The 13,815-nt window shown below is 37.3% G+C and overlaps 1 protein-coding gene and 1 long non-coding RNA gene across 2 annotated transcripts; one reads left to right on the top strand and one right to left on the bottom strand.

Annotated features, from left to right (window-relative positions):
- The first annotated feature begins 2,290 nt into the window (after positions 1-2,290).
- On the top strand, positions 2,291-2,731 carry LOC141697790 (uncharacterized). The gene is made up of 2 exons (XR_012564849.1): positions 2,291-2,462; positions 2,572-2,731. It is a non-coding gene; the product is annotated as an uncharacterized LOC141697790 (long non-coding RNA).
- Positions 2,732-3,378: 647 nt separating this feature from the next.
- Positions 3,379-13,723, bottom strand: LOC141698171 (oligopeptide transporter 7-like). Its single transcript, XM_074502805.1, has 7 exons — positions 13,610-13,723; positions 13,052-13,530; positions 12,855-12,952; positions 4,920-5,489; positions 4,577-4,832; positions 4,230-4,412; positions 3,379-4,122 (listed from the first exon to the last, which is right to left on the bottom strand). Exons 1-7 carry the CDS (start codon positions 13,653-13,655, stop codon positions 3,511-3,513), a joined length of 2,244 nt encoding a protein of 747 aa, XP_074358906.1. The 5' UTR covers positions 13,656-13,723; the 3' UTR covers positions 3,379-3,510.
- Between the last annotated feature and the right edge of the window lie 92 nt (positions 13,724-13,815).

The following is a 13,815-nucleotide window of genomic DNA, read 5'->3' as shown; positions in this document are numbered from 1 at the left end:
TGTTGGGCATAAAACCCTACTTGCTCCTCTCCTCCGTGCATTTTTCCAGATATATTCATTTATTGTCTAGGTGTGATACTCGAAATATGGAAACTCTTAATTAAATTCTTTTGGGCAGCGGTTACATGTCGCTCCCTTTTAATCAAACTCATCTTAGACGGCGACACAATGTCATGATTGTGATTTTACTCCAAGGACGTTATCTCTCAGTGTCTTGTATTTCGCCTATTAATCACATAAATCCTAAATTTACATCAACTTCTAGGAAGTTTATCTCAACGCCTTTTCTTCTTCGCACTACCGGCACATCCTCTCAAAACTTCTTCGTCCTCTACGGGTTCTTTATCGCGGTTTTCTCCCGCTAAATTACAAATATAATTACGGGCATATATTGATTTGTCCACACGCCTTTGTGTATTTTGGATCTTAATTGCAAACCCATTTTTCAAATCGTAAGCCCTAATTACATTTTCGGTGGCTACTAAATTAGGGAAATTTTGTCTCAAGAAAGGAATTACAATATTTTCTTTTCCAACAACACTCTTATCCCTTGTCTCACTACTATCATGCATAAACTCACTATTTTCATGCAAATCTTCATTTCATATTTATGTTCACTAAGAAAAACATCTCCATCACAATCATCAACAAGATTCACATAATCTACGTTATCATTACGTAAGCAACTACCACTAAGATCAACAAATTCACTATTTACAACATTATAAATCACTTTATCAATTCTTTTCAAAGCTTTTCTACCTTCAAACCTAGCAAATATCTTATCCATAATTAAAACAAGAAAAATGCAAGAAATTTATCTTACCAAATGGAAATTAGTGAGTAAGGATGAACAAAAGCAATAAATCCCCCAAATTTGCTCTGCAATTTGACAAAAATTGCACAAAAAAAAGTTTGATCGTTTTAGGGTTTTAAACTGCAAGTACAGTCCTTCCGCGCTTATTATCCGCGGAAAGGATAGTCGTTCCGCATATATTATGCGCGGAAGCCCTTCGTTCCGCGGGAAAAAAACGTGGACAAAAAAAATCCTGGCCGTCAATGGTCAAGAAGCAGTGTGTTGGATAAACGTACCTCGACATATGATTATCAGGGAACAAAACCTTAAACTGATATATGGTATTCAGTTGAGTGACCACTTCGATATTTTACACGTTTTGAAAGACATCTTAGGCCTCGTTTGGTATTGTTGTTGCAGACAGTTACAACAGTTTTTTGCTGAAATGTTGTCAGAAAGGTGTTTGGTAAATTCTAAAAGCTGATGTCTGGAATAACGCTTTTGGTCTAAAAGCTGCTGTTAGCAAAAACATGTTCCCCATGCTTTTGAAAAAAGTTGTTTTCAGCTTTTGCAGGAAGTAACTATTAGTTTGATCATCAAACCTTCTTAAAAATATTATTTTTATATATTATATCTCAAAATATGCATAAATTAAAAAAAATTATCAAACAGTCATCTAATTTTCCTGACAACACTTTTTCCACCAGCACTTTTACTCACAGAACAACAATTTTCAACAGTATTCCCAAATGGAGCCTTAATATGAAATCAACTTAGGCAAAGCAACGGACAATTAGGCAAGTAGATAATAAATTATCTAAATAACATTGTTCAAAATTTAGACAAGAGCAGCACATCTCAGTGCGACGGATCCCAGAAAGCTGATAAAACAAACATAGCCGACAGAATCGCCTCAGCTCGTGTCACATTTTTTGAGAAATTTTTTTCAGACGCAGCCTAACACAAGCATAATCTATCATCAAATTACCTGTACACAATTCGGCATCTCGGTGTCACGTCTTTTGTGATGAAAGTTTTTCAGATAAAGCCTAACAAGTAACCGTAAAATTAGACATAAGAACAGAGCGGCATGCATCACATTGTTGCTAGTCATTTTTATGTGATCAAGCAAATTAGGTGTCCTAACTTTAGTTAAATTGCTAATTCGATATCTGAGGTACTTCTCGAGCTGCCTATAAATGCGTCAACCTGCATAATCATTTTCCAAACTACCTGTACACAATTTGTCTACGTAACACATTCCAACAAACTTATACACTGCTAGCTAAGAAAAAATGGCGAGGATTGCATACTTGATGATGCTTACTGTGATGGTGGTAGGGGCTTTTATGATGGTGGAGCAAGGGGAAGCTTTTACATGCGGAACATCACAACAAGAACGTACCAAAGCTTTCTGTGATCCATTTCACAGAGGTGAAGTGCAGGAGCCATCTGCAGACTGTTGCAACGCATTGAAAGAATTCCGTGAAATGGCCAAGACTAGAGAAGAGAGGAGGGAGCTGTGTCGGTGTGTACAGGAACGTGCTAACAGGAACAGAGCTGGTGTTCCTGGTCCAGAGGGTCGTATTCCAAAAATCGATGCTCTCCCTGGAAAATGTGGACTTCCTTTCATTTACTCTGCTGATCGTAAATTCGACTGTAACACGTAAGTTCATTTCACTAGCTGTTATCACCCTTTATCCTTGATAATGATTAACTTATTGACACGAGATCCATATGACTAATTATTTTTTCCTTTTTTGACAACTATGCAGCGTAAACTAAGCTGACCGCAGTTGGAGGAAAGACCAAAACACAATAAAACTATGGTCACATTGTATGTGCCTTTACACTAAATAAAACAATGAGTAGATGTACCTCAGATGGTTCATAATTTTCAATTCAACAAGGAATATAACTCCTTCTGTTTCACAAGTGTACTGTTTCTGGAGTGCTTTACTATGAATGTTTCTTATAAATTTCGATATAACTATTTATGCCAACTGATAGAAGACCACCTAGTGGTTTTTTATGCAAATGAGAAGTGACTACCACTTAGTTCTTGCAAGTTTGCAATGCCAGGAAGCAAAGAGACATATGAACTCCATCAACAATCTCGTAACAAACAAATACTCGAAAAATATAAGTTACTCAATTTCCTACTGTCAAATCCAAATCGAACTTATGGTTCCATTTTTTATGAAAACTCTTTGGTTAAACGCTTTACTTAAGTTCATTATGGTAGATATTAAAATGAAAGTATGTATATGAGTACTTAGCAGGGGAGGAAAAAGCATGTATGAAGTGAATGTAGTAAGGCTAGCTTCAATCTTTCAAATGAACAAAAAATTCCAGTACAGGAACGAATCTACGATCTCGAATCAGTGCATATCTTCTGCAATTAGAACATCAAATTCAGTTTAAATTCAATCATAGATGGCAACTCAAGCACTGTATTTAGAAGCTACATCTGGATGTGTATCTGCAACTATTGGCACATTCATTCATGCTACCTTTCTCCTTTAGAGTTTTTGATTTGATTTTTAATATCGGTTATTTGATGAATCATGAGGGACTGTTCAAGAATGGAATGATAGTAATTTGTACAATTCTTTTGACAGAAACAATTACAAGAAAATGAATACAATGACAGAACTATTTATACAAAGTGAATCCACAATGAAAGCATGCATGACTTTGATTTCGACACTTGGCTACATAACCACAGGGCAGCCCTCCACTGCAATCCCTGGAGCTGTTGGACAGGAAGCATAAGGGCATCCATCAAGTTCATTGCCCCACCAATCAAGACCAATATTTTCCAGCCCCAGACAAAGATACAGAAGCACTCCCATAAAAGCCAGTCCAGCATCAAGTGCACCAGATAGAACATAATTATGGCGTTGCCACCAATCTGGTCTATATCTGTAGATTACAAATCCAGATAAAAATCCAACCATAATCCATGCAGTGTAGTTAACTGCAGTAGCTGGTGGCATCTGCCCTGTGGCGCCTATAAGCACTGGCATGTTTATGAGCCTAATCCACTCTTGGTCAGGGAATGCCCTGTGGGCTAACCAGACAAAGACAGGAGCAATTGCTCCAAGCAAAAAGAACCAATTCACCATTGCATAAGTGCCTAAATCTCCAAAAATTCTACGAGGGCCGATCAGTCCCCAGATAACAGATGCATCGTAGAAGACATGATCTCCCGGGCAAGTCCACACAGTGCCAGAAGACGCAGTTGCACAAATGTCAGGGATAGTTTCCATTAACCACCAGGCTGTTATCAAGTACACTAAACTTGCTATAAGCGTACCAACTATCTGAAATTTTGAGAAAAATCAACTCCAAAAATTAGATACTGAAAACTGATGATCTGCTACACAATGTTAGAAAGTAGCTAGCTATTGATCTAAGAACAGAGGCTAACCTGTGCCATGAACATAGTACGAGGTGGAATTTTCATGTAGTGACCAAGTTTAAAGTCTTGAAGAAAGGTAATTGCTTGTGTCATACTTATGTAACCATACACTTTGAAGCACATATTAGCAACCGGATATCCTGGATAGATGTATCCAATGATATATTCTGTAATGATGTTTAATCCTGGAGCCTATAGTTATATGGAAAAGATTTACGAGATAAGTATATAAAGCTTTTTTAGATTATAAATTTATGCTATATACTCGTATGAAGAACATGAAGTCATGAATGAATACATAACTTCTGACAGAACTTAATTTGTGAAAATTACGCTATAGAGGGAATGCATGGAACCTGGTTCGTAATGGCAGTGATGATTCCAATAGGCAGTGTAAAAAAGAAGGCAATGGCGCAAGCTAGTAGTACACCCCACCAAGGCAGCTGAAGTTGCTCATTGTAATACTCACAGGCAAAAATTGTAAGTGTTATGTTAACAATCAGGATGGACCAGAACCACCACTCTGGAACTTGTTTATATTTGCTCATAAGTCTAGTGTGTATGTCCATTTTCTTTTCTTTGAAACTCGATTTGCTTTGCTCCCATATCTCCCTGCAGATATCAATCCACAAAATAATTGACATTCATTTTACTACCAAGCAGGCATTAGTGTGTGTGCTTGAGAAAAAAAATTGTTACCTTCCATGAAATAGAAACACATGCATAACTGTGGCTGCAAGCGCTGCGAATCCAACACCATAAGTCATAGCAAAGAATGTACTAAGATAAAGAGGCCCTTCACGTTCATAAGCCGCGGAATCCAGGTGGAAATTATTGTCAATAATGGTTGTAATATTGTAAATTTGGCCAGATGAGGTGAAGAGTTCATCAGAAAAAATGGGGAAATTTTTTGCTTTATAAAAATTGAACCAGTAGCTTATAGGTGTCACAACATACATGACCAAAAAAAATCCCACAGCAACATTGGCAGTGGCAAACCAGGGGCTAGCTAACGGGCTTCCAAGGTAGGCCGAAATTGAAGACCAGTCAAGGCCAACAGCTCCGATTCCAAGGCCGTGGAGTCCAGAACCAAGTTGCTGTGCTAGAACTGATTTTGGGAAGATCCAGCAGATCCAAGAAAGGGAGGTTAACATTTGGAAGATGTAGCCAGGGAAGACGTAGAATGCAAAGCTGCAAATGAAGGCGATCACGAAGAACTGAGTTCGAGTTAATCCTCCTTTCGACCTCTCTTCTTTCTCATGCAGAGCCCTGTGAAACAATGCAGAAAACTTATTGCCAATTTTTTAGTTTGGACCAAGATGATGACTATTAAATTTCTTAGCAATATGTTACTTATCCTGATAATCTTATGAATGCCTCTGCTTATCTGGAAACCTAACCTTCATTTTAGAGATATCAAAGATATCGAAATATGTAACAATTAAATTTTTCAAAACTTACAGAACTTGAAATAAATTAGTTAGTATCATGAGATTGGGTCGCTGCGGATTCAGTTCATGGCGGGATGAAAGCACCGTGAGGCCTGGATATTGGTTCAAGTTGTGCATGTAAGCAAAAGACATGTCAATGTGATAATTTGTCTTGTAATGCCAAGGGATCGACTGTTTTTATATCGCGAGTGTTTTTTCTTCAGCTTTTTTGGTTGGTGAACACCCAAAGTTATTTGGGGACGAGCCGAGTTTCGAATCGATCTTAATTTGAGTCGAGACTAATCAAGTCGAGTCGAGCCGAGTTGAGTTGTCTCTTTTAATTAATCGAGACTAAATCTTTGGCCGAATTTGACTGATTTAATTTTACGAGCCGGCTTGTTAAAACAAGTCGGACGACTCGGCTCATTTAATTTAACACTTAATCGAGTCTAATCTCTTATCTAAACTCGATTCGTTTAGTTTCACGAGTTCAGTCGAGCCGGTTATTTTATTTTAGCGAACCGGAATTTTTATTCAAATTCGGCTCATTTAATTAAATAAATCAACAATAACCTACTGAAACGAATTCGAGCCGGACAAGCTCGAAAGCTGTCCGACTCCCCTAGTTCCATGTATGCTGGATCGAATGTCCACGTCAACACGACCTCAGGTAAAAATGTTAACACACTCACGATTACAGTTTACAGCTCTAAAACAATCATTCGAGTACATGAATCTTATTGCCAAAAAAAAGTATAAGAATCAAGGTCCCCAGCCAGGCAACCGCCAGCCTATAGTGGGACATTCTAAAGATTAATATAAATGTATTTGAGAATGCAAGATATTCATAGAAATTGGGAGAAGGTAATGTTCATTATCATTCCAAACTCAAAAGATAGAAACTACAGGCATGATGCCATATAACAGACACTAAGAAGGAAATAGACAAAGTAAACATAAGACAGAATAGAAAAAGTCTGAACACACTGTCACAGCAGTAGACTCAATCTCAGCCATACAAAATAAGAGGACAAACTCAGAATAGACAAACAAGAGTAATGATCTGATTTAGTCAACTAGACAACATAACAAAATGCAGAAAGACAGGAAGACATGTAGGATCCTTAATACTCCCCCTCAAGTTGGAGGTGGTGAATGGGCAGCAACTCCAAGCTTGGACAATAGATACTGTTGTTGTTGAACTGGTAGAACTTTGGTGAACATATCCGCAACTTGCTCAGAGGAAGGAACATGAACAGTGTGAATGTGACCAGCTTTGATTTGATCCCTGATGAAGTGACAGTCTATCTCCACATGTTTAGTTCTTTCATGTAGAACAGGGTTGGCAGCTATAGCCAAGGCTGCTTGGTTGTCACAGTGGAGTTGAGCAGAGGGTAGATTTTTAAGTCCAATATCTTTAAGGAGAGCAGACAACCAAGTAATCTTACAGGAGGTAAGGGTCATTGCCCTGTATTCGGCTTCAGTAGAGGACCTAGAAACCACACCTTGTTTCTTTGCTTTCCAGGATATAGGAGAATTTCCTAGAAGAACACAATAACCAGTTGTCGACCTTCTTGTAGTTGGACATGAGGCCCAATCACTGCCACAGTAGGCCTGAAGATGAGCTGCATTGGAGGTTGCCAATAAGATCCCTTGAGCAGGAGGAAGCAGCAAGTATCTTAGGAGTCTTTTGGCAGATTGCATGTGAGTTGATGTGGGTGAATGCATGTACTGACTGAGTAAGTGGACTGGAAATGCGATATCTGGCCTAGTGATGGTCAGATATATCAATTTTCCCAACAATCTTTGATAGGGAGTTACATCCTCCAAGGGTGTCCCAATATCAGGAGTGAGTTTGGTGTTAGGATCCATAGGTAAGGTGAGAGGCTTTGCATCAGACAACCCATATGCATCAATTAAATCAAGAGTGTATTTCCTTTGAGACAAGAAAAATCCAGAGTTTGATCTGCTCACTTCAATTCCTAAGAAATATTTTAGAGGACCAAGGTGCTTCATATGAAACACATATGACAACATGTATTGGATGTGCTCAATAGCTTCTTTGTTAGAACCACAGATCAGGAGATCATCAACATAAATTAGGATCACAGTCGTGTCCATCTTAGTCACCTTAGTAAAGAGACTATAATCTGATTTGGATTTTGAGAAACCAAGGTTGATCAAGGTCTGAGATAACTTACTAAACCACTGTCTAGGAGCTTGTTTCAAGCCGTAAAAAGATTTTAGTAATTTCAAAATAAATGAGGTGTGAGTCGAATTGGAACCTGGTTTGTTCTTGAATATTCTGCTTCCTATCCCAGTGTAACCTTGAGGGAACTTCATGTACACTACTTCTTCAATATCACCATGCAGAAAGGTATTTGACACATCCATGTGTTCAGCGTACCAGTCCATCATGGCTGCAACAGCTAGTAATGCCCTTACTGTGCTCATTTTTGCCATAGGAGCAAATGTGGCAATATAGTCTTCTCCATACACTTGAATGCAACCTAGGGCTACCAACCTTGCCTTGTGCTTGTCAAGAGATCCATCTGCTTTACATTTAGTTTTGTACAACCATTTACATCCGATAGCTGTTTTTCCAGGAGGTAAAGTCACTACTTCCCAGGTCTTATTTAGTTCCACAACATCAATTTCAGAATTCATTGCTGCTACCCAATCATCTTGTTGGACTGCTTCTTTATAGAATGTTGGACCAGTTGTTGTAGTGAGGGCACTCATAAAGCAAAAAAATTCGATATCAATGGCAGCAGTTGCTATATTGGATACAGCATGGTTGACAATGTAGTCTTTTTGCCACTGTGGTCGAACATGAGTTCTAGTGGACTTTCTTGTGCCTTGGCTACTCATATTGGTGTCATCAATAGTATCATGCTCATCAGGAACTTGCACAGGAGTAGAGGATTGCTCAGGATTTGGATTCTCATCAGTAAGGAATAGTGAAAGATCTTCATCAGTTGCTGATTTCTGCAGTGGATGAAGGGACACAGCTGAAGGTTGAATGCACATAAAGTCTGAGTTGTTGTGAAAGGGGAATACTTGTTCATGAAACTTCACATCTCTACTGACAAACACAATTTGTGTGATCAAATTCAACAGTTTGTATCCTTTTTGAGTGGCTGGATATCCCAGAAAGGTACATGGTATTCCTCTGGCTGAAAATTTGTCACCTTTTGAACCATTGTTGTATGTGAATGCCAGACAACCAAATACTTTCAGATGCGTATAAGGTGTGGGCTCTTCATAAAGGACTTCATAGGGAGTTTTGTTCTGTAATACTGGAGTTGGAAGCCTGTTAATGAGATGAACTGCAGTCATAATGCAGTCACCCCAATATTTTAAAGGTAGGTTTGCTTGAAATTTGAGAGCACGAGCTGTTTCAAGAATTTTTCTATGTTTTCTCTAGACCCTAGCATTTTGTTGGGGTCGATAGACACATGAGGTTTGGTGCACAATTCCAAGTTTTGAGAAGAAAGATTTGCACTCCACAATATTGAATTCCAGAGCATTGTCTGATCTGATAAACTTAATCCATTTTTTGAAGTGAGTGTCTACATACTGACAGAAAGCTGACATAGTTTGCAATGCTTCAGATTTCAGAGACAACAAATAGACCTAAGTGTATCTCGTTTTGTCATCCACAATTGTGAGAAAGTATCTATAGATTCCCTTGGTACATTCTTTGTAAGGGCCCCAAATATCAAGATGGATCATTTCAAACTTTTCTTTGGCTTGAGATTCACTATGATTGAAAGGCATTTTGGTAAACTTTGCCATTGGGCAAGTTATGCAGATTTTGGGTTCAGTGTCAGATTTGTAAGAGAGGTAAGGGATTTGTTTGATTTTGGTTATGGGGGCATGTCCTAATCTCAAGTGCCACGTTTCAAGAGAGTTGGTTGAGGTGATTGGTGTGTGAGGTTTGGAGGGTGTAGCAGATAAGGCTGTGTGAGTTTTTGGTGTAGTTGACAGGTAGTACAAACCATTTCTGGCATATCCAACAGCAAGAGTTTTTAGAGATCCACGATCAACAACATTGCAATGATCAGAGAAGAATTGAACATCACAATTGTTATCCTTAATCAGTTTTTGAATAGACAATAGATTATGTTTAAAGAAAGAAACACATAAAACTGAGTCAAGTTTGAGACCATTACCAAATGTTACAGTTCCAGTGTGTGTCACAGTTATAGTGTCTCCAGTTGTAAGGTTGATTGTAGTGGTCTTTGCTGCAAGTGCAGTCTTTGATAGGTTGTGAAGATATGGCATCATATGATCAGATGCACCTGAGTCGATTATCCATTCATGTGTGTGACCAGTTACTTGATTGCAAGAAATCATCCCAGAAAAATGACAGTCAAGTTCATCTTCTGTGTCTGACCTTTTTATCTGATTTGCTTGAAGTTGTGGTATTAGTTTGGCCAGTTGTGCCAGTTGTTGAGCTGTAAATCCAGTATCTTCAACATGAGTTTGGGCTGCAACTGCCATTCTAGGTGTCAACTGCTGGTTGTAACCTCTGTTTTGAGGTGGATATTGGTTTCCAGATTTTTGAGTGCTTCGATTCAGAATTCCCTTATTGGTGTTGTTGTTTCCTTTGTGCTTTGGATGCCAAGGAGGATAACCAATCACTATCCAGCATCTCTCAGTTGAATGACCTTTCACTCCACAGTGTGTGCATTGGAGATTTGAGTTTCTGGGGTTTTGAGTTTTGCTGTACATTGTCATGCTTTCTGTATCAGCTTTTGTAGTGTTTAACAGGTCTCTTTGGGCCTCTTCTTGTTGCAGAGCAGCAGATGCAGTCTCCACAGATGGCAAGGGGTTAGATAACAGAATTTGACTCCTTTGTGGTCCATATACTTCATCAATGCCATTCAAGAATTGAAACAGCCTCATTTCTTCTTTTTGCGGTTCAATGGCATCAAGGAGTTTTTGAGTTTCTGGTGTCGGACTTGACACATTAGGCAAGACATTAAGACAATCCAGTTCTTCCCACAAGCCCCTCATGGCAGTATAGTACTCATTAATAGAGGACCCATTTTGTTTCACATCATATACTTGCTTGTTCAGTTTATATTTCCTTGAACCATTTGTTAAAGCAAAACGTTTTTCAAGATTTTTCCAAATATCACTAGCATTTGTCATATACATCACAGATTTTCTAATAGTTGGAGATAGATTATGAGTGAGCCAAGCAATTACCATGTTATTGCAGGTGTCCCACATGTCTCGTTTTGTATCATCATATTTTGATCTGCTTATTGTTCCAGTTACAAATCCGAACTTTCTTTTTGAAGCCAGATTTATTTCCATAGATCGGCACCAAGATCTGTAGTCAGATGACCCTTGAAGTGTTTCCACTTGAATCGAACTTGCACTATCAGATGGGTGAAGGAATAGAGGGTTCAACATTTCTTGGTATGTGACCCTTCCTGAGTTGGCAGAACTTGTAGATCCACTGGTAGTCATTTTTAACAAAGAAAGAAGGTGTAGAAGGATTATGAGAGATGGGTTTGACTTTTCAGGGGTAGGTTTGTTTTTGAGCAACCTTGCTCTGATACCATAAAGATTAATATAAATGTATTTGAGAATGCAAGATATTCATATAAATTGGGAGAAGGTAATGTTCATTATCATTCCAAACTCAAAAGATAGAAACTAAATGCATGATCCCATATAACAGACACTAAAAAGGAAATAGACAAAGTAAACATAAGACAGAATAAAAAAAGTCTGAACACACTGTCACAGCAGTAGACTCAATCTCAGCCATACAAAATAAGAGGATAAACTCAGAATAGACAAAAAAGAGTAATGATCTGATTTAGTCATCAACTAGACAACATAACAGAATGCATGAAGACATATAGGATCCTCAATACATTCTACTCATTCATTTAAATAATTCCCACCGTCCAAATCACATTTTTGTAACGTTCCAGTTCAATATAACCCATGACATTTACATCCAGCATCAGTACCGAATAAACATGTTACATATACATCCAGTTGAGTCACGTCAACATGCATGTCCTTAGCCGACAATCAATACTATTAGTGTTGCAAGTAGTGATTACTTGTAATAATTTATGTCTTAATACACAATTCTGAATGATTAGCTGCAAATTTTAATATTGTACATGTCATTTTTTTATAATACATACAGTGATGTATAATTTAAGCTTCAGTTTGACATAATTTCTAATTTTTTAGTGTAGCTAGTAAGAATTTGAATCAATAAAATAGTTGGCCGATTTATTTGTATTTTTATTCTACGAAACTTTAACTTTGGAAGAATTGATAAAATTATTTGATCTTAATGATTATTTCGGAGACATGTTTTGAATTTTGTAATAAAGTATTTTCATAATTTAATGGCGGGACCGCGGGAGTTCTAAAATTGTCTATGATACGCATGGCATTCAATGACTTTCTGGACCGTTTAATGAATTCAAGTCTCTCTTTTTCATATTTGTTGACAAGAAGATGACCAAAAATATCAGCAGAATGATAACTGTCAAAAAATTTAGCTAGGAGAATATAATTTTAAATTATATTAAAAAAATTTGATTATCTTAATTAGTAAAATTTAAATTAGATTAACATTTATATATATATATATATTATATTTTAAAGTTAATAAAAAAGTGGAAAATAAAAATAAGTCGAGAAAAAACAACGTTACTAACAACTTATCAGTTTATAAGTTATAAATTTCACTCATAACTTGGGTTGGGTCGACAAATACTGGTCACTGTGGCTACAAGTCAAAGTAATAATTATTCAAATTATATCTCGTATAATTAAAATAATATTAACAATTCAATAAAACGGATATAATTGATACTCCCTCTGTTTTTATATGTTTGTTATTTGATTTTTGTGCACGTAATTTAAAGTGGTTTGACCGTGTAGTTAAAATAATTATTTTTAAAAAGTTCTTTTTGAACTTTAGTATACGTTATATATTTTTATTGAAAAAATAAAATTTTAAAAATAATTATTTTTATCCGCCGGTCACAACATCTTGAGATGTGTGTAAATAAGTCAAACGACAAATATATTAAAACAGAGAGAGTAATATTTATCTTCATGCCACAAAAGATTCGTAAAAAGTGAAAACTCAAATGCATATTTTAAAGAATTAAATTACTGTCCAAATTAATTAGGTTTAAGTTGTTGAAAGTACCTGAACAAGGAGACTTGAACGAGATTAGCAGGCCACCACATAGCAGCTGGCTCCACTAAATATCTTCTGAATATTCCAGCCCACCCGAACCCCAGTATCTACCATTCAACACAACCATTTCATTTTCACTCTCTATCTACCACAACATTTTCAAATAAAAATCTAAAATAAAAACAAATTCAAACTGAAAACGATACCTGAGTTGTTAGAACAACAAGCAACGAGACAAAGAACGTGATGTGACGCGCATAAAAAATCTTCACACCGGTTACAACATGAATTGCGTACACCGAACCCGCACCGGAGTTTGCGAAAATCGTGATAAGTACGTGTTCTTTCACGTTAAATGGCCCTGGATTCATCGTAAACTCGAATCTGGTTCCGCGGAAAAATATTCTGTCTGTTATTTTAGCTGCCATTAGTTGACCTAATGGCACCACGGCTATCTGCGCTGAGATCGCCGTGATAGTCAACGGTTCGGTTCGGTACCAAAAAAATTGGTTGAGAAATGATAACACTACGCATGAGAGTGTTCCTAAGACCCACATTCGGAAAGTGAGTACCGGTAGGGTTTCGTCGTCGGTTGTCGGGACGGTGAGCGCAACTTGCCTGATCGGAGACTGATCATCACACTCATCTTCTTGATGCACAGCTGAACTCAACGGAAGATTTGGTACTGGTAAAATATGTTACCAGTCGTCAGTCAATAATTTTTACAAAGCAATAGTGAATTTGAAGGATAAATTTGTACTTACGTAGAGGAGTTTGAATTTCGTGTGAGAATGATGATCGTTCCTCCATGGATCTTTCTTCTCAAAATTAGAAGGCAGCAAGCTAGCTTATCTATATATTTAGTTTGTCTTCATAAATTATTCTTTATTTTATTCTATTTCTTAACCTATTCATTTCTATACACTTTCCTTTTTGGATGTCCCATTCAATTCTATATATTTCAAACTTA

The sequence above is a fragment of the Apium graveolens genome, chromosome 11, assembly GCF_009905375.1.
Source record: "Apium graveolens cultivar Ventura chromosome 11, ASM990537v1, whole genome shotgun sequence".
NCBI classification, from domain to species: Eukaryota; Viridiplantae; Streptophyta; class Magnoliopsida; order Apiales; family Apiaceae; genus Apium; species Apium graveolens.
The sequence above is the reverse complement of the archived record's forward strand: the minus strand, read 5'-3'. Positions and strand labels throughout refer to the sequence as shown.

Coding starts and splice junctions, on each gene's coding strand:
- LOC141698171 (XM_074502805.1), bottom strand. CDS start 13,655: ATGGAGGAACGATCATCATTCTCACACGAAATTCAAACTCCTCTAC. Junction 4,413..4,576: donor TCACTGCCATTACGAACCAG/GTTCCATGCATT, acceptor ATATAACTATAG/GCTCCAGGATTAAACATCAT. Junction 4,123..4,229: donor GTACTATGTTCATGGCACAG/GTTAGCCTCTGT, acceptor TCAAAATTTCAG/ATAGTTGGTACGCTTATAGC.